This window comes from Macaca thibetana, chromosome 5 (assembly GCF_024542745.1).
Source record: "Macaca thibetana thibetana isolate TM-01 chromosome 5, ASM2454274v1, whole genome shotgun sequence".
In the NCBI taxonomy this organism is placed as follows: Eukaryota; Metazoa; Chordata; class Mammalia; order Primates; family Cercopithecidae; genus Macaca; species Macaca thibetana.
In genome coordinates this window covers 162,115,426-162,137,069 of record NC_065582.1, presented here as the reverse complement: position 1 = coordinate 162,137,069, position 21,644 = coordinate 162,115,426, and the positions used below count along the sequence as shown (strand labels likewise).

General features: G+C 43.9%; 1 protein-coding gene across 2 annotated transcripts in view; it reads right to left on the bottom strand.

Moving 5' to 3' along the window:
• Nucleotides 1–1,844: 1,844 nt before the first annotated feature.
• The window catches only part of CCDC149 (coiled-coil domain containing 149), a 106,225-nt gene continuing 86,425 nt past the window's right edge, over nt 1,845–21,644 (bottom strand). The window contains exons 10-13 of one of the 2 annotated variants that reach the window (XM_050790697.1): nt 18,674–18,750; nt 17,239–17,271; nt 16,044–16,160; nt 1,845–4,563 (exon numbers count right to left, since the gene is read on the bottom strand). In XM_050790697.1, coding sequence (XP_050646654.1) covers nt 4,133–4,563; nt 16,044–16,160; nt 17,239–17,271; nt 18,674–18,750 — 658 coding nt within the window. In that variant the 3' untranslated portion in view covers nt 1,845–4,132. The remainder of the gene's footprint in view (nt 4,564–16,043; nt 16,161–17,238; nt 17,272–18,673; nt 18,751–21,644) is intronic. The other variant, XM_050790698.1, reaches the window with a different exon arrangement.

Below are 21,644 nucleotides of genomic sequence, written 5' to 3'. Positions count from 1 at the left end.
GGCATATCATGAGGTCGGGAGTTTGAGACCAGCCTGGCCAACATACTGAAACCCTGTCTCTACTAAAAATACAAAAATTAGCCAGGCATGGTGGTGCATGCCTATAGTCCCAGTTACTCGGGAGGCTGAGGGAAGAGAATCACTTGAACTCGGGAAGTAGAGGTTGCAGTGAGCCGAGATCATGCCACTGTACTCCAGCCTGGCCGACAGAGTGGGACTCTCAAAAAAAAAAAAAAAAAAAAAAAAGTAGGGTACCAAGTCATCCATAGGGCTGTGGGAAACCAACAAAGCCAGGAGGCCACCCCATTTTTTTGGAGTGAAGACCAATAGGGGCAAAGGCATGTTGTAATTTTAAAGAGACAGGGAAGATCACTTCTGTAAGTAAGTAGCTGGTCTTTGCCATTTCTTAAAGAAGAGACGGAACTTTTCATGTCATGTGGTGAACTGGGATGCAAAGGCTCCCAGTAGGAATAATACACCAAAATATTTACTCCAACATGTGAATAACTGATAGCAGAGCCCTTTTCTAGAACTTTGCGTCGTGATGGTGGTGCATGTTTGGGAGGGAGGTCACAGAAGAGGGCAACAATGGGCAAACTAATTTAGCTTGCTTCAGATTGCCAAAAACGGGGAGGGTCCAGCTGGCATTGAGCTGAGGCCATCAGGAGCCTCCCAGCTAGAGAGGCTTTGGGAATAGCTGCGGGAGCAAGAGAAGGAAGGGGGAGGGGAGAGGAAGATGGGCAGAGAAGGTGTGGAAAGAGGAAGAGCAAGAGTGAGGGGATGAGAAATGCCTGGTTTATAAAAACCAATCCATTTCTACAGGCCTTAATTAAAAGAAAGACAAACGCTCATGTAAAAATCCACACCCAGAGGCTCTCAGGCACAGAGCGATCACAGGAAAGGCAAGGTGTGCAAACAAGCTTTCATTAAGAGACCTGTCAGCTCTGTTTCATTTCTCTAGACTGCTCTGCATTCTGCTGGCAACCCAGCTGGAAAAATAATGGAAGGACAAACACGTCTGAACAGGCAAACGAAGGTGGGAACATTCCACCTACAAAACAGGACAGATCAGAAAGATGCCAGGGAAGGGGGATGAGATGGCATTTTTCTGAGCAAACCACCATAGCCCCTCCCCCTAACTCCAAAGTCATCAGAAACATGATTTTCTGGCTTTTTATGCAGCAACAAAAAGACTCGGTGTTCAGAGACAACGCTATTGGTTGTCTATTCCCAACTCTCTTACACATCCCAAGATATGATCCTGTTTTGGTGTTTTAGAGTCTGAATGTCTAGGGACAGGGCCCTTCTTCGGTTCTTAAGGGTGAATCTTGGTGAACCTAAACGGATCATGGTAATACCATCTCCCTTGCTAAGGAATGGTTAAGACATTGTCATGTGACATCATTATGTGACAACGTCGCATGCGACCACAAGCCCCAGGTGATCATTCTGACCAATAAAATGTGATAGGAACTGGGTTTCTCGCTCTTGAAACACACACACATGTCTGTGGGGAGAAAGAAACTTCCTTCTGCCTTTGAACAGATGTTATCTGGAGCTATTGCAGTCACCTTGTTATGAGGAAGCAGCTGACACAGCAGGAAGAGAAGGAAGATGGAAACCTAGAACACCTTGATGACTTTCCTGAATGTATAGCCCTGGAATGCCCTACTTCCAAAGTTCTTGTTATAGAACAGAATTCACATCCCTACTGTTTAAGTTTCTGTTAAGTGTGGCTTGAAGCTGAGAGGACCATGCCTGATGCAGGGTTATCTAGTGAAGTAGGGGAGAGAATGCCACACCCTTAAACAATGATCCTAAAAAAGACAAAAGACAGCTGTAAGTAATTGCAGAAACTCCCTTTAATGCCTGTGGAACAGAAGAACCATGTTGGATGGGGAAAGCAGGGGCAGGACACACGTGTCACATATCTATGGGGTGTTATCATGGTTACATCTGTGACAAGATCAACTAACTGGCTCTCATTTCACTTAATAACATAAGACCCTCCCAGCTGACTATACACAGTTCAGGTTATCACTCCCTATGACTCCTGCTCCCTGCCCTGCACCCTAGATTCTCTGGGACTCACCGCAGTTTTCCTCACTCTGATGGAATGTGCTGGAGTCTATTACGAGCCCTGCTTTTCCGAAGGTGCTGAACAGGCCCTGAAGATGTGCATCTGGCCGACGGTGGGTCAAAACCAGAGTTCTGCAGGCTGAGCTTTTTCCTTTTATTATTATTATATTAAACGTGGCTGTGTTTTCCTTCGGTGGCTCTGGCATCCTACGCAGTAGTGCTGGACATTTGCAGGCAGTTAAGGCCCACTCCAGCAGGAAGAATGATTTCCGTGACTGACTGCTGGTCTGTGCAAGCCCTCCAGCTGTGGGAGCAACCGCCCTTGAGGAGAGGTTGTGGGGTGGGCCTGGTGGGGAGACGGATAGGCTGGGACAGAAGGAAGGATGGAACATTGGACCCAGTGGCCAGGAGTCAATGGGATGTCCTTCTCACCAGGAGCAAGAGAACGCTGACTCCAGCATGCTCCCATTTCAACTCCAGTAACAGGAGGCCCACCCAGTGTGCGTCAGACAAAGGAATGGGTGCTTCTGGGCTGCACTTTGGCCTACTTCAGAGGAGCAGCACAGGAAGGGATGGGGAGCCCATTCTGCTAGCAGACTGATTCCTGGAGATGCAATCTGGGAGGGATGTATCTGTTTGGCTGGCCCCTCGTGTCCAGATGTCACATCTTAGTGTCATGAGCCTGGGACACACACTGAATTTTTAGGATGCATTTTCACTAAGAGAGCCTACCACTCTGGGAGCCTCTTTTTCCTGCAAGGAGCGCCTCTCAAAGGAGTGACTGGTTCTCAGAGGCATTCTGAGCTTTGGGATCTAGTCTCAGGCTTTCCAGGGAAGGAAAAAGCTATGGCTGGATGACCTTTTAATTTTCTGCGGTGCCGGATGCCACCTAGAAAAGCTAATCTTTATCTACAAGGAAAGCACCAGCTGGGATTGAGCACGCCCCCCTTTCCCACCCCTGGATCATGTTCTTGGTTCCACATCCCCCCTCGCCATGCTGTGGTGAAACTTTTTTGTTTTCCTCTCTCTTTCCCATATAAGGTTATGAGCTCTGTGTCTGGTCTTTGAAATTCTAATACTTGATGGCACAAATGAGGCAGCCTCCACATTCTGTTGAAGGAGTGAAGGGTTTGGAAGTTCCAGGTGGTGCGGGGAACTAGACTGGCTCCCAGCAGGTAGATCTTTCCCAAACCTGAAATGGCCATACGATCCTGTATGTGAGACAGGTTGAATGCAGAGAAGGAGCATTTCCAGGCTGTAGCTCTCATCTCATCTCACAAAAAACCAGACCACCACTGGGAGTCCTGTTCCCCGGCTTTTACAAAAGCTCACCCCTCCCAATCACTTCAGATCAGTTAATTCTTCAGATTTACGAGCCAGAAAACTCAGCTCTGGCACTCAGCACACAGGCCTCAACAGGGGCTATGGATTTCAACCCAGAAGCCCAAGCTTCTCAGCCTGCTGAGGGCTCCTTCCACCTGCCAGTCTGCACAACAGCAGTGCTGTGGGCTCCATGCCAAGCACACCTATGCCAGGCAGTCCTACCGGGCGGGTCCTGACTTGATGGGGTGCAGCCATGGGCCCTCTGGACATGTTCTGCTCAATTACACCTTCCTCTCCAGCTGCCTAACCTTGACCAAGATGGGGGCCTGATTAAAAACCCCATCAGTTTCTAGCTCTTCCCGTAATTTTGATTGACAACATTAAATGCTAATACGAAAACATCTTATCTCTGATAAAACAAAAGCTGACAGAAAGACGGATGCTGACAACCAGCCATATGGTGGACACAATTCCTGGGCCTGGCCCTGTTCACAGTAGCACTCTCTGGCAGAAAGAGATGACACTGAGAAGCTTGAGGACCTACGTTTAATAAATCAAACTGAACTGGCATCATCAGAATATTCACAGTTTGCAACAGGATCAGAGCATTTTCTCACTTGCAGACTCGGAGGTGTTTCAGGAGAAGGCGACGTGGGCGCGCCGTTCTGATGCTTCATTCTTGACCCTCTCTGGGCTTTCAATGTGTCATTGTGTCAGATCCCTCTCCCCTTCAGGTTTTCACGGTGCTCCTCGTGCCTCTGCCCTCTGGGATCCCTTTGCCGTCTTCCGGTGTGGAAGCTTCGGCTGCTGGCTGGCTGGCCTCGATGGAGTCCAGGTGAGATCTGGGGAGCTCCCCCTGGATGGCCAGGCCCGGTGGGGCTGGCCCCGTCTCACTCCTCTGACCCTCCATGGGACTCTCTCTTCTGACCTCTTCCAGTTCTGCAGCTGCCTGTTCCTTTGTCAGTTTAATTATTTCCCTTCCAAGGCTGTTTACTTCTTCCTCAGAAGGTAACTGGGGTAATGAAGGATGAAAGAGCTTGCATTGGTTCCCGTGGCTCTGATTTGCTGGGGAGTTGACAGCGGGCCTCCCAGCATCCTCAGGCGCTGTCAACGCCTCAGCAGCGGCACAACTTTCATCTCCTTCTTGCTTCTGAGCCTCCCCTGAAAACAGAACGAGGACAGCATTAAACCTCTGGCAGCAAGTCAACCCTCACCGCCCCTCTTCTGCCAACCTCCCGCCCAGCCTACCAGCACAGGGCCTCTGAAAAAGGATCAAGACTTTTTTTGGCTCCCTGTGCAGGGAACTGGAGACAAAGGGGAACACAGGACCCAGGTGAAACCAGTGAACATGCATTCTAGTGATTCCTGCATTATTAACAGAGGGCAAGAGAGCACTTGGGCCATGTCATAATCCATCCTTTCCAGGCACCTGGTTAGCTTCTGTTCCATTCTCTAATGGCCGCTTCTTGTGCCCATTAAATATTTATATTGAGGACAAAGGTTTTGTTGGTTCTGCAGCTCAGAACTGGGTCTTGTGAGTAATGAAAAAAGGTTCCGGCTGCATTGAGGGTGGGAAGCAGAAGGATAGTTCGGGAAGGATTTAGTGCCACCCCTTCTCCACAATTCTCCATCAGCATCTCATTCCTTAATGCAGACACCTGGTGTTCCTCAATATAAAATAAATCATATGCAAATACAGCTTCAAGCTTCCTCCCCTGTTGAGTTGTTGTCCCTAAACCCCTTTGCCATAAGATGGAAATTCTAGCACTGCAACAGGAAGGACATGGGAGAGAAGGGTGAGCCCTGAAGTGCTGACATCCAGCCCTCATTTTCCTACTCACTTGCTTTGTGATCAGGACAGGACTCTGATGCTCCTTCTGAACCTAACCAGCAATGGTTGCTCTGCATGACTGGGGAGCAGCATGGTGGAGCCAGCTCTTAGTACCCGGGCATGTGCATTCAACAACAGACACTGAGTTTCCCCAGAAGCCAATCTCTTCTCAGCCCTCAGGCTAAACAGTGAAGAAAGGTATGATAGAGCCACAGTGGGACTGGGTTTAGCCTGGGTGCAGGTCCTAGACTAGGAATAAGGGGACCCCAGGAACACTTCCTAGTACCCCTGAATGGAACCACAGCAGAACCCTACTGCAGTGGGGCTTGCTATCAGATATGTGCAGGTATGTTTTCAGGCTGTAAGTTGGAATTTGGGGAGCTGGAGAACTGCAGCAGGTTAGAAAGGATGTTGAGCATCATCTGGCCATGCCATTTTCCTGCTTAAAACCTTCTACTGGAGCCTTGTCACTTTCAGAATAAATTTCTTTTCACTTAGGCCCTGTCCTGCTGATGCGCTCTTGTTTCACTCTGCAGCTTCATTTCCCACAATTCCATCACACATGTCCTCCCAGCCATGCCATGCGCCCATTAGGTCTCCACACACACTGATCAGTTTCCCCCCTGTCTTAAATAAATCCTCCCAGCTAATGCTTATTGGGTGCTTTTCCACGCTATGCACTGCGCTAAACATTTGACGTGTTTATCTCATTCTAAATTTAAGTCCATGAGAGCAGGAGCCTCACCTGACTCATCCAGTGTCTGACACATTCTAAGCATTAAACAATATTTAAAAAATAGTTCCCTTTCTTTTATAAATGGAAGTATAATACACATGAAGAGAAGTGCACAGAACTCACGTATCCAGCTCAATGAATTTTCGCAAAGCAAACTCACCCATATAACCAGGATGAGAAACAAAATATTACCAACCCCTGCAAACACTTTAGAGTCCAGGACTCCTGGACCCCCTTTCCAGTCCCTCTTCTTCTGCCAAGGATAACCATTAGCCTATTTAAAATTCCGAAATGAGAACTGCCTGGTCCTGGAACTTTATATTCAGGAATCTTATTGTGCTGGGTCCTTTCACTTCACATGATGTTTGTGAGATTTACCCATGTTTATGAGTACAGAATTTGTTCATTTGAATGTACCACAATCTCCAACAGGTATGTAAATGTTGAATGAAAATGGGTAAGCCGGAAACAGAAAAAGATATAGAAATGGAGAGCAGACATATTAAACGATTCACACCATCACTCAAAATTGCAGAAATCTAAGTCCTAGCAAAATGTAGTTTTTCCTCTACCAGAATGGCAAAAATGAAAAGGTTTGACAAAGCTCAGTGTGGCGAAGGATGCAGGGAAACAGGTACAATCATATGTTAATGAAGAAAATAAAACTTAGTAAGACTCTTTTATAGGCCAGATATTTCAAGACATATTGTTCTTAGATACTCACTACAACACTGTTTTTAAAAACAGAAGTCTGGAAAAATCCAAGTGCTCATCAACAGGGGATTATGTATACAGATTTACTTGCCAAGTTGCGAGATTCTTTCTGATAATATGCACTAAAAATTGTAGGTTGTCTTTGGAAAGCAGACTGAGGACCACAGCAAGAAGCAAGGGTGGAGGAAGACTTTAAGTTTAATTTTCCATCTTTCTGTGCTATTTATATTTTTTAACATGTGCTGTATTCCTATTTTATAAAACAAGATATGCAACCTCCAAGATTCTACCATCCATTATCACTTCATCTTTCCTTTGCTACACTGATCTGTAAAGCTAGGAACCCATATCCACTGCTTCCACTTCCCAGTGCTGATTCACACCTTCAATCCTTCAGTCTATCCTGCGTCCCCCCTGCCTGTGAGGCCTCCTACATCTCCCTCCCCACCCTGTAGCATACTTTCCCATTGGCCACATGCTCCTCACAAGCTGTTTCTCCCTGTAATCTCTCCTTCAATCTAGTTCTGTGAGCATGATGTATTAGTTCCCTATAGCTGCTGCAACAAATAACCACAGATGTAGTGGCTTAAAACACATTTATTCCCTTATAACTCTGGAATCAGAAGTCCAAAAAAATTTCACTGGGGCTGGGCACAGTGGTTCACGCCTGTAATCCCAGCACTTTGGGAGGCTGAGGCGGGCGGATCACCTGAGGTCAGGAGTTCAAGACCATCCTGGCCAACACGGAGAAACCTGTCTCTACTGAAAATACAAAAATTAGCCAAGTGTGGTGGCGCCTGCCTGTAATGCCAGCTACTCAGGAAGCTGAGGCAGGAGAATCAATTGAACCCGGGAGGCAGAGGTTGCAGTGAGCCGACATTGTGTCAAAGCACTCCAGCCTGGGTGACGGAGCGAGACTCTGACTCAAAAAAAAAAAAAAAAAAAATTTCACTGGGCCAAAACCAAGGTTGTGCTCCCTTGGCAGCTCTGGGGCAGAATCCATTTCCTGCCTCTCCGACTTTCTGACAGCTGCCAGGATTCCTTGGCTTGTGGCTGCATCCTTGCTATCTCTGCTGCCATGGTCACACTGCCTTTTCATCTGTGTGTGCACAATCTCTCTCTTGCCTCCCTCTTGAAAGGATACATGATATTGCATTTTTGGCCCACCCAAATAATCCAGGATAATCTCCTAATCTCAAGATCCATAAATCAATCATATCAGCAAAGTCATTTCGCCATATAAGGTAACACTTACAGGTTTCAGGGAATTGGACCTGAACTCTTTGAGGGTCAGTATTCAACCTCCTACACATGCCTTCCCAGTTTCCTTTGTTGATTCTGATATTTTCTTCTGGCCCCTCTGAGGGCACTTTCCCCAGTGATCTGCCATCTGTTTCTCTTCATTCATTCTCACTCTTTGGCTATCATATGACCTTAATTCCTGCCTCTGAGTACAGCTCCCAGATCTATATTGATGGCTCTGCTAGCTTCTTGTAGAAGAGACAGACCCACGTTTCTGGCTGCAAATAGGATCCTCTACCTGGAAAATCTGCTGGCACTTTCCAGAAGATAGTTTTCCCCCATAGAGTAACCTCTTGTTTGCAGTTTCAGTAATGCTTCATAGTCACATGGGCTTAAGACCTTGAAGACCAGTCAACGCTAAGTCCTGTCTTTGTCCCTCTGTATAGTCTGTTTTCATGCTGCTAATAAAGACACACCCAAGACTGGGTAATTTATAAAGGAAAGAGGTTAAATGGACTCAGTTCCACATGGGTGGGGAGGTCTCACAATCATGGCGGAAGATGAAAAAAGAGCAAAGGGACATCTTACATGGCGGCAGGCAAGAGAACGTGTGCAGAGGAACTCTCATTTAATGAAACCATCAGATCTTATGAGACTTATTTGCTACCAAGAGAACAGTATGGGGGAAACCACCCCCATGATTCAATTATCTCCACCTGGCCCCACCCTTGACATGTGGAGATGATTACCATTCAAGGTGAGAGGTGGGTGAGGACACAGACAAACCATATCAGCCTCAGTGCTAGAGACTGTATTCTTGTGTCCTCCCAACATTCATATTAAGGCCCTAATCCCCAGTGTGATGGTATTTGGAGGTGAGGCCTTTGGGAGGTACTCAGGGTGAGAAGAGTCATGAAACAGGTCCCTCATAATGGGATTTGTACCCTTATATGAAGAGGAAGGGGCCAGAACCCCCTCTCTCTCTGCTGTTTGAGGATACAGCAAGAAGGCTGCCATCTGCAAAACAGGAAGAAGGCCCTCCTGAGTCACAGAATCTCTTAGCACCTTGATCTTGAACTTCCCAGCCTCTGGAACTATGAGAAACAAATGTCTGCTTATTGTTGAAAACACTCTGTCTATGGTAGTCTGTTATAGCAGCCTGAACTGACTAAGACACTCAGAAATGTTCCTTGCATCTGCCCACTCTTCTCTTTGCCCAACACCAAACATTGCTTGGATTTCTAAGGTTTCTAGATAAATTGCTGAGGCATATTTCCCCATGGTTCAGCTGGATGTGACTTTTAGACCATCCCCCCAGCCAATGAACAGGTAAGCATTCAGAAGGCAAGTGCAAACAATGCCCAATATTTCCGGAACTCAGACCCTGGCAGGTGACAGGTATGTGGTGACAATTTATAAGATGAATTTACAAAGATTATTTCATAATTTAGAAAAAATGTATATTTAAAAACACATGAGACTAAGCATGTGGTTAGATACTTTAGGTTAAATATAACCTAAAAAGGGCTGGGCACGGTGGTTCACGCGTATAATCCCAGCACTTTGGGAGGCTAAAGAGGCAGATCACGAGGTCAGGAGTTCAAGACCAGCCTGGTTCACATGGTGAAACCCTGTCTCTATTAAAAAAATATAAAAAATTAGCTGGGTTTGGTGGCGTGTGCCTGTAGTCCCAGCTACTCAGGAGGCTGAGGCAGAAGAATCGCTTGAACCCAGGAGGTGGAGGTTGCAGTGAGCCAAGATCGAGCCACTGTACACCAGCCTTGGTGACAGAGCTAGACTTCGTCTCAAAATAAATAAATAAATAAATAAAACCTAAAAAAGAAATATAATCTAACAAGTTTGAATTAAAATGGAGCTTAGAATTTCTGCAACATGTAATAATGTTATTACATCTGTGATCCACTCTAATTTTAATACAACATAAAAGTATTGATATGACATAAAAGTATTTATTGATATGCATGGTATGTGGTGAGCATTTCTTAATTACATAATTGAATACACTTTCGAGCATTTATTTATTTAATCAAATGTTTAAAAGTTTTTAAAGACTGAACCTTGGTAAAAATTCTGAGAAGCTCTAGAAGAAATGAAAGAGTGAAATCAGAGGGACTTTAGGACTAAAATGAAACTACCAAGATGAAGGGTGCAGCACAAGGAAGAGAAAATGATCACAGACAGAAGCAGCAATGTGATAACAAACATCAGTATCAACAGAGAAAGGGACTGTGGGTTTCAGCTAAGTAAGGTGGATCTTGGCTGCTGTCACCACACCCTATAGCTCTAATTCTCCTGATATACATTTGCTTTTCATATTCAAAATAAGTTTCCATTTCCTTTAGCCTTTGTGATGACCACAGACAAATCCCAGGGACAGAATTTTGACCAAATCTACTTTATGCTTTCTGAAGGCTGCATTTAGTCACAGACAACTATGTTCACTCTCCTAAGAATTCACTGACCTCAGTAAGCATTATATCTGCAAAGGAGACCATTACTTGTACTTACAATGAAATACATGAATGTAATAAAGCAAGCCTTGATTTTTTTTTTTTTAAATAGCTATTCAGATCTGTTCAGCCAGGATAAGGTATGTTATTCCTGATGCGCAATGTATAGATGTATAGATGTGTGAATAAATCAAGCCTGGATTTTGAAAAAACAACTATTCAGATCTGTTTAGCAAGGATGAGGTATGTTGGTTTCTAACAGGTTCGTTTGATTCTAGTCTCCTCCTGCACTAATCCAACCTGTTGCGAGACAGGAACCTTCCCTAAAGCTTTGCTACCTAAAGTGTGGTTCATGGACCAGTAGTGGCAGCATCACCCGGGGGCTTATTAAACATGCAGGGTCTCAGGCTCTGCTCCAGAATGACTGGTTCTGAACCTTCACTTTAATAAGATCCTGGGTCATGTGGGTGCGCACTTCAGTTTGAGCAGCACTGCAAGCTTGAAGCACAAATCTCACCATGTCTTTGCCCAGCTATACATCATTTAAAGGCTGCCAGTGTCTCAGGAACAAAGCCTAAGCTCATAACCTGACATTCAAGGCCTTCCACGACTAACATCCATCTACATTTCTACCTGGCAAACCAACTCTTCTTTTTCCCTCTACTCCAGCCACACTGGCCCTTCATGTCGCCCACCCCTGTCCCCAGCACCTATAACTTAGAAAGTTGATTCCTCCATGACTATCATTCTCTCTTGTATGTCCCAGGGATGAACTTCAAGAGTCACCTCCACCTCCACATCTTCCATGATGCCTATTTGATTAAATCTGGCCAGAAGTAATACTCCTACCTTAAATATAGAAACTTGCCTGATTAATTTTTTAACCTTGTTCCATAGTGGGGACTCAATAATAAATAGCTTATTAAATGTTTGAATATATGAACAATATACATGAATGCGTGAATCCATGAATATATGAGTACATCTCTTTAAATAGCACTCGTTAATATATGAAAGCAATCCTTGAATTTACGGTATTCATTTAAGGTTGTATTCAGGTTGCTACTCCAAAAGTTCTTAAAATGGTACTTTTGAAAAAGAAAGACAAAGATTTCTGACTTGCACAAACATTTATCTACATCTAAGGTAGCTCAGGGAAGCAATCACATAATTTTCATACTCACAGATGAAAATTTTTATAGTGGTCATACAGGGGACATGAGAAACAGCGGGTCAAAATGAGCAGGTTTCCAGCGTGGTGGGGAGGCTTTATTTAAAAGGAGTAAATTACGGTACTTGCAGCAGCTAAATTTTCCACCAACGTGAGACGAATAAACTCCTTCTGGAAATTACTCTTATGAAATTACTTCTTCCAGGACACTTAATAGTATATTCTAGTGCCCCTGAAAAATTAATTAACCTTACTCGTAACAACCTAACCCCTAAACCATCTGTGGTGTGTTTTTACTGGAGGTCAGCTTAATCTTCTCTACCTTAATTTACATCTAAGTGAGGGTGGTCTAAATTACACAGGGGACTTTCAGTTGCTGGTATTTTGCCTTGTGCCATTTCGTTAGATGACATTCTGCTCATGTCCAAAGGTATGAGTCTCTTTTAGTATGGTAAACCTCTGAGATTAGCAGGGAGAACTTTTTAAGCAGCGGGTGCGGGGGGTTGTGTGTGGCGCCAACACCGCTGTCCTCATTAGGGGTTAAAACACAGCCACAATAAGAGGAATGTACTCAGGCTGTAATCCTACTCTGTTTACTTTTTCTGAGAAAGGCTAGATTTTCAGAGCCTTAGGACCACAGAGCTACAGGAGCCAGGATCTAGGACTGGATTGTAAGTCAACAGCAGGATTTACCAACCCACTCCCCCATTCTTTTTAAATCTAAATTTTAATTTTTAATTTAATTTTTTTTTTCTTTGAGACAGGATCTCACATTGTTCCAGGCTGGAGTACCATGCCACAATCACAGCTCACTGCAGGCACAACCTCCTGGGCTCAAGGGATCCTTCTGCTTCAGCCTCCCGAGTACCTGGGACTACAGGCATGTGCCACCACTTGCAGCTAATGTTTTCATTTTCTTTTTTAGAAATGGAGTCTCACTATGTTGCCCAGGCTGGTCTCAAATTCCTGGCCTCAAGTGATCCTCTCACCTCAGCCTCCCACAGTGCTGGGATGACAAGTATGAACCACCCTTAGACTATCTTTTTTTTAATCCAAAAGATACCTAAAATTATACTCAAGTCATTATCCGGAGACCAAAAAAAGTTATTAAAAATGTCACGAGCGTTGAGCTATCACTGGGACCTCTGGTTACTTGCTGTGGGAGCAAAATCCTCCTTTGAAGATTCTAGAATCTTAACTCTTAAGCTGTGGGCGTTTTATTTGTAAGGACAGACACATAGCATTGCTATTTCTATAAAATATTTCTGAACCAGCCAAGAATAGGAAAATATTACAAATAATCGTAATTATTTGGTGTTTTAGCAAACAGAATCATTAACACTTATTATTAATAATGATACACATATCAATGATGAGGAGGCAGTGAACGGCTACAAACGCATTATGACACAAATAATGTGGAAAGAAAAAATATTTCCTCTAAAAGATAAAGCAACAGTATCTCTTTGCTTAAAAGACTGCTAATCACCCAAAAGTGTGTCCCCCACTCCCCACTGCCACTGGCCCGAAGGGGCGATTCATCTTCCTTTGTTAGCTGCTCTCTGATAGGCTTTGTCCTCCCAAGTGTGCGCTGCTTTCAGTTGGAATTGATCACAGATGCGACAGTGATGAGGCCATCCCGGACGCTGACAGCCACGGCGTAAATGCTTCCTTGTTCCCACCCAGCGCTGTCGGAGGATGGGATAGGAACAATGAGAGCTAATGATGCAACTCTGGAAGTTATCATTTTGAATCAGTCCGTGACTTACACCGCCCTTGTGAAAATCAAGCCAGGCTCATGCTCCATTTCAGGTTAGCAGGCCCAGGTCCACCCTGAGGCTCAGCAAGCCCAGAACAGACAGAAAGCTTTGGATCTCCACGTGGACGTTGGATGCCGGCATGGCATAACCACCATCCAAGACATGCTCCAAATCACACAGGGGGCCGCGGTGATCCAGGCCAGCCTTATAAGCAGCCATATGAGGCTTTCTGGCCAGTGTGGAACCAATTAAAGTCAGGGTCTCGCTCTAGAAATTCTCCCCACATGTACTTGAGGGGTAACCTTTCTGCTCAAATCCCAGATATGTCCTGGCTTCTACCACTCCATGAACTATTATGGTCTTATGATCAGGCTCTCAACCCTGTTGGCTTATCTGGGTCTTCTTACTCAGCGATAAGAAGTGGTCTTCTTACCACTCCATGTGCTATTATGAGTGATTTAAAGCAATGACTATGCATTATTTTCCACGAGCCTTTGGGTCAGATGGGTGGTTCCGGTTCTGCTAATCTAAGCTCAGCTCGGCAAGGCTCCCTCATCCCTACGCAAGAGAAAGCTTGAAGAGCCTAGCTTAGATTAGCAGAACTACCCATCTGACCCAAAGACTCATGAAAAACAATACATAGTTGTTGCTTTAAGTTCCACATTTTGAGTTGGTTTGTTACCCAATAATAGCTAACTGACACAGCTGGTTAGTCCATTTAGCTGAAAGCACAGTTTTTAGGGCAGACAATCATGAGGTTGGAAAGGCAGGCTAGGCCAGGCTGCAGAGATGTTAAGTGGAAGACAGTGGAGAGCCACTTGGGATTTTTGAGCACGGCACAAATGTGATGAAACAGTACTCCAAAAGCTTTATTCTATAGTAGCAGGATGAAGATGAGAATAAAGGAAAGACAGTCAGGGAGGATGGAAAACCAGGAGAGGAGCCCTCCTGACAAGAAAATGAGGGCCTGAACCATGCCAGAGGCGGTAGCTCCCGAGGTGTAAAAACTCTGCAGAAAGAGTTGAGTGAAAGACCACATGTAGATGGAGACAGAAGGTTGACAGTGGTTGACAGCTCCAAGGTTTTAAGCCTGAAAAGCTGAGAGGGTGACAAAAAAAGAAGGAAGAAAGCAGGAAGAGTTGGCAATGCCATGCTTGAGAAGTCCACAGAGTATTCACGGCAAGGGAAGCTGGGGCTCTGGGAAATGTGGGGTGTAACTCTGCAGATGGAACCCTGCAGGGGAAAATACTTTGAGAGTATTTTATGGAGGTAATGATTAAAGGCATGAGTCTGAGCAAGAGAAGATGGAAATGTGGATGTCTATTGTTTATCTATTGCTGTGTAATGAATTACATCAAACCTAGCAGCTTAAGACTCAGAAGTCTGAAAACAGTTGAGCTGGGTGGTTCTGGCTAATGGTCTCTCACGAGGCACCCATGAAATGCTGACCAGGGCCGTTGGCATCTGAAGGCTTGACTAGGGCGGGAGAATCTCCTTCCAGGATGTCTCACCCAAGTGGCTGATGGCTGGAGGCCTCAGCTCCACACCACGTGAACTGTGTGGACAGCTGCTTGAGTGTTCTCATGACATGGCTGCCAGCCTCCTCCAGAGTAAATGACCCAAGAGAGAGCGTAAGGGACAAGTCTCATGTCTTTTATGACCTGGATGTAGAAGTCACATACCCTCACTTCTGTATTCTATTAATCAGACAGACTGATCCTGATACGACACGGAAGACGGTTACACAGGGGCATGAATACCAAGGGATAGGGAACATTTGGTGCATTCTTGGAAGCTGGCTGCCACACTGGGGTGGCAGAACAAGACAAGCAAAACTTCAACAGATATGAAGTTTGTTGGGAAGACAAGACTCCCACACGAGTAGAGATCAGACTCTCAAACCTGTTGGCTCATCCGGGTCTCTATATAGGTCTTTGATCCCTTCCAGAACACCCTGCCTCCAGAACAGTCTATCTGGTAGAGGAGGAGCTTTTCTCTCTATTCTACTGCTTTGCAGACTTCCCATGTACCAGGCAACGTGCCAAGATTTCCCTGAGGTTGACATGATCGTGTCACTGTTTTAAAGGGAAGAAAACTGAGGCTGAAGTCTCCAGCCCAAGTTCTCATAGCCAATGTGATATGGAACTGGCCATGAACCCAGGTTGTTCAGCTCCAGGGTCCTCACTATTTATTTTTTGAGATGGAGTCTTGCTCTATTTCCCAGGCTGGAGTGCTGTGGCACAATCTTGGCTCACAGCAACCTCTGCCTCCTGGGTTCAAGTGATTCTCCTGTCTCAGTCTCCTGAGTAGCTGGGACTACAGGCATGCCCCACCACACCCGGCTAATTTTTGTATTTTTAGTAGAGACGGGGTTTCACCATGTTGGCCAGGCTGGTCCTGAACTCCTGAGCTCAGGTGAAACACCCACCTCCACTCCCAAAGTGCTGGAATTACAGGTGTGAGCCACTGCACCTGGCGCAGGGTCCTCATTCTTAACCTCTCTGCCAACATGCCTAGAGAGCAGGGGCCTGCATGCTGCAGTTGAAACCTCCCAACAACATGAACCCACAGAAGCAACAAGAGGAAATCTGAGGAATGTCCCAATGATGCCAAAGCAGCAGCAGGAAAGGGAAGCGGAAGAGACCGATGTTCATTGAGCCACTCCTCTGTGGCAGGCACAGTCCAGGTAAAGATGGAGAAATTGAGGTGCACTTACCATCCTTGGGATCTGCTTTGTTCTCAGTGGGCTGCTCGACAAACTTCAGCAGTGGGGATCTCGACCTCTGTCCACTAGGAAGAGTGGGGTCGCTGAACAGTATGGTGTCCTTTCCCCCTGTTGCGGAAAAGGGGAAAATGGATGTCTTATATCATCAGTGGAGCTGGGTTACATTTAGGCCCACACACTTAACTGGCTCAGGGCTGGCTGCCCACAGACACTACCATTGAAGGGAAGCCTGCTACGACTGCTGACATCCTCCATACTTCTTTACACTATTGCACCATCCTAGCCCTAGCCCTTGCACACACATACACACACACACAATCCTTATCATTAATTTAGTATTGAATTATAGGCCATTTCTTACTTTCCTCTCACTGCTTGATGTATATTCATCTTGCTTCCCTAAGTGGACCACAGGTTCTTGAAGGGGGCAATAAGCATGTCTAGAATGCCTGGTACAGAACTGAATTCACAAAGTCAATGCTCAAAAGGGTAACAACACATTGGTGGGCTATTACTGGAAGAGACACTGATTCTTCCCAGGTGTTGGTAAATGAGAGAGAGTTGGCAATTTTTTGATGTCATTGGAACTCTGCTCTCCAGTTGGCTAAACACTATGATTTGACTCCTACTTTGGGAAAGAAAGAAGAGGAAGAGGAAGAGGAAGAGGAGGAGGAGAAAAAAATTGTATTGTGTCTTATTCCACCATTCAGTAGTTTAAATGGAGACACAAAAAAACAATGAGCAGACAGAACAGACTGATCTTATTTATACTAGAAGAGGCTCTTTTTCCCTTTACTTTCAACATGGTTTGAAAATATCATAACATGTTTCTTCATCATAACACCCTTCACCACTGCAGAAGGTCAATGCTATTGCCATGACATAAACTGTATCAGATCTGGGGAGCTGCCACTCTTTCCTGTCCTCCCATTTTGTATCTATGTGGAGACCAGAGATTAGAACAAACAGGGCCACAGCATAAAATTCATTCAGCCAAGTCCCCAAAGCTAATTTCATCCTTTAATATTTGTTTTGTACTAATTGAATTCTCTATTTCAATTGACTATTCTAATCAGAAAAGTTCAAGGAAAGGTAGATAACGCATTTCTACTTATTTACATGCAGGGATGACATAATGCACTGCTGACGTTAGCCACAAAAACAAGATATTTTAAACAGAACATACTCCCAAATCCTACTGAAACATTGTAGCTCAGGCCTTCAGGCAGCAAAAGGAAAAAAGGAAATAGTTGTTATTGCATAATAGCCATTTGAAGTTGTACCCAGACCAAACAAAACCACAGAAAATTCTCGGCATTTGTTCACTCAAGTAACTTCCATCTTTTAATATAAATTGTAGAAGCGAAACAGTGAGAAATTTCACCAAGTCATTTTGAGAAAAAAAAATCAAACCCCCCATACACGCACAGACATGGCAATCTCAATGTACAAATACATGATCAATTTGCCCAACTGTGTTGAAATTCAATGCAATAAAAGAAAGGCCTTCCTAGAAGATGAGGCTTTAACAGCGTCAAAAGATTCTTGTGCAGAAATGGATCATTCAAATCCCCAGGACTGTACCCGGCAGTAATTAGTTCTGTTAGGTCTTTTGACATCAAATTTAAGGAATCACGGCTAAAAATTCCAATTCTTGAAACACACATCCAGGCAACCTAAAGCAGCAATTCAGGTTTACATTTCAGAAAATGTGTTGTTGGCCACCTGCTTCCCTGTGCTGACTTTTACTTATCGTCCATTCCAGGGAAGCACCCATATGATTCAAGGATGAAGGAGACTGGTTTGTGCGGAAGGTGAACTAACTAAAACTATAGGTACAACATGGTTTCCAGGGAAAGGGGAGATGGTGGAAATGGTAAATACAAGTTTCTGAAGAGTAAAAAGTCAATGGGGAATGGCTGACTGGGGTCTCACAAAAGGAGTATTTTACCAAGACAAGTGGGATAAATACAGCTAATTAAAGTAGAACACCAGAGCTTCCAAATACAGTGTACAACTGGAAAAAAAAACACAGGAAATTCAGATTTTCAGACTAAGTAAAAACGGGATGGAGGAAGGGAAGAGAAGGAGGTGGTGGAGTACATTTTGGGTTAGAAAAATTGTCGGTTTTTATATTCATTTTTAGTACTGGTGATTAAATTGGACAAATCTTTGTATGTTCTTAGATTCAATTTTAGGACTGGTGATTAAATCACACAAATCTTTATTAAGTTCTGGTATTAACTTTTAGGGCTGATAATTAAATTAAACAAATTGAATAAATCTTTATAGGATATCTACAGATTAAAAGAAAAGAAACAATTCACTACATTCACAAAAGTTAAAAAAAAAATATAGACACAGTGACAATTTCAGAATTCAGGCTTGCTAAACTTCATAGTTCCACAGATGAGACCCTGAATATTTATTGCATTTTTCTGATTCTACCCCCAGCCTGCCACGTAGTTTCTAAATTTAGAACACTTGTAGATTTTTTCAGCAATGATCTACTTTAAATAAGGTAGAATAAAAGGACTTTAAAAAGGTAGAAGATTCTTGTAAATTATGTGGGAGCTTCATTTCTTAAAAAAGGAAAATAGTTTTCATGAAGTTCTGTTTACCTGGAAGACTCCACAAACCAGAAACTTCCAGAGTTCTTAACTTTTTTTCCAGCTCAGCCACCCGATTCCCTAGGATTCTGAAAAAAGGGGAGAAGATGACAGTCGATTATTGAGCCTCCTGTCAGCCCGCAGCCCTGGAAATCCCACTGGTGCCCTAGTAGAAAAGTTTTGAGATTTATGATATACGCTAAAAATGGAGCATTTGTATGTATGTGTGTGTAAATAATATGTGCTCTATTGCAAGTGCATATGCAAATAGAAAGTACATGAATGATTAAAAACAATACTAAAATACTGTGAAAGTGAGCCCTCTCCCAAAAGGTAGTTTTCCTGGGAAGCTAAACGATGACTCCACCGCTGCCCAAATCATTTGATGGAATCTCTATTTAAGAAATGCTCATTGCAGAGAAGACAATAAATTTTGAATACCCTTAATAGTATCACACCTTGATTCTTTGAGGGTGAATCTGATTTTTGGAAACAATCAGGTCTGAAAAATAAGATGGATGGACACGCTTGGTAATGTTGTTTTGAGTCAATAAATAATACCATCAGCCTTCTTAGACTCATGTCTTACTGATGTCCACATTCTTGATATTTAGCACAATGCCTGATACATGGGAAGTATTTGATAAATATATTTGATTAAATAAATGCCTTTCTTTTTTCATGACTCATAATTAGCTATGGGAAGAATGAAAAGAGATATTTCAAAAGAGTTTTCAGTAATTGCAGAATCATTAGAATAATTACATTGTTTTCCAAGGTGACCATTCTGAGTCACTAAGATATATAAATTCTAGAATGTGTGTATTTGAAAAGACCATAATGTTTACTTGGAAGCCAAACTCTCACTACATGCATGGACAGACATGTGGGCATACAGACTCCCACATCACTCTATAAAAAATTAAATATAGTTGGGAAATGATTTAATAGTCCTCTAAAACTTGAATCACTTCCCATTGGGCTGGAAATTGAAAAACCAGCCTTTATTTTATTTGGGGGATTTTCTTGGCACTGCTGTGCTAAAATAATGTGGAAATCACCTTAATAGCAAAGTTTCAAATCCTTTCAGCAAGATAAATCAGAACACTAGAATTATTCTCCTATCTCTCTTTATATTCCAGAGATAGCTACACACACCCACATACACACAGAGGCATGAATATGTATATATCTGCACATACATATGGCTGTGGATTCATCCTTGTTTTACCTGAATTGACTTGTATCATCTTAATTAATATTCCCTTTGAGTTCACAGAAAACTCAGGAATTACTCTACGTGGTTTTCTTCCATCTAGGTACTTAGAGCTTTTCTTCTTTTCCCTAAGTCTTAAAATTATGCATAGTCTTTATCAATTACTTTCCACTTTCATTCCATTTGTTGGGTCTCTTTTGCTTTCATGTCCCTGACCCTTCAACAGGCGCTATCCTTTTGTAATCTCGCTTTCCATATTTTGCTCAGACCTTCTGATCCAAGCTCCCTTTTTACCAGCTGATGAGTTTGAGATGCAATCACAACAGTGTTCAAGTTGATGCCTGTTTCTTAACGAGATCAGATCATCTGTAGGTGGCTGCTTCTTGGAAACAAAAGATAAGGCTTAACTCTTCCGTGGAGGTGGAGGGATGCCGTCTGAGCGGAATTTGAAGGTGTGGTGATGAGATACTGGGTTATATTTTTTCTGATGTTTCGGGATAACACAGCCGTTTCTCTCAGAAATGGAACGAAGTGAATTTCCTGGTGTCCCCAGCAATCTACTTTCAGGGCCCCTGCCTAAGTTTGTCAGTGCTTTCTTCTCTGACCTGAGTCTTATCAGCATCTGACGCAGGGCTGGAGGTAGTAAAATGGACTCAGTAGAAGTTACGACAGTAGAAATAATAACAATAGTACCATCGACAACAATAGCAACTGCGTTACTGTTAACACAACTAATCTTTCCTGAGTCCTTAAGACACATCAGAGGCCATGCTGAACACTCACCTCATCTGTGTTAGCTCATCTAACCTGACAAAAACCCTGTGGTATGCATGGGTGGTATGCATGGTATTGTTGTACTCCTTTTACACGTGGACCCAAAGGAACACAGAGGTTAGGCAACTTGCCCAAGGATGCACAGTTTATCTCAAAGTTTTGTCTTTCCCCAGCCCCCAGCAATCTCATCCACCATACTCCCCTCTTCCCACTAGGAAGGTGAGGAACAGAAGTTAGTTAACTTGACCAAAACCGTAAGCAAGACTCAGCTGGTGGCGAGACTATATTGGAATGTAAGCCTGGACTTGCCTCTGAAGCACATGCTCTTAACCAATGCCCCATAATGGCACTTTAAAACCAACCTTGACACATTCTTTCTCATGTCTGCATGAAGTGCTCCTTAAAAACGGTTCATGTTGAAACATGGATGTGGCCGCAGCTGCCTTGCAAAATACAAGCCACAATGCTTCAAATGGCAAACAGGATCTCTGTTAGCTTCACACTGAAAGAATGTGGCAGGGAGCCCACTGAACCTGGTGTGACGCAGCCCAGGGAGAGAAGAGGGGCTATTTACGTCTTAGTAGCCGGCAGCATGGATAGGTGGAGAGAACAGCAGGAGCCGAGTCCATTAAATTCAGTTTGACCAATTCAACAAACATTTCCTGAGATCCAGCTCTGTAAAGCACTGTGCTACAGGCTGTAGGGGATAATGAGGAGAAGGAGACCCTGTCCCTGCATTTGAGAGACTAAGTGTCTCGTGGGAGACTGACTGATGCATACACACAAAAACATACATGGACGGTGCAGTGGAAGGCTTTAATAACAGCTGGTATTTGTTAATCACTTGCTGTATACCAGGTATGCACACACACTCCCTTGGTGTCCTGCAACAACTGATGTGTCAGCTCTTGTTAGCCTTATTTTGTAGATAGGAAAACTGAGATTCAGAAAGGTCACTTAATTCACCCAGGCTTACACAGCTAGTGAGCAGAG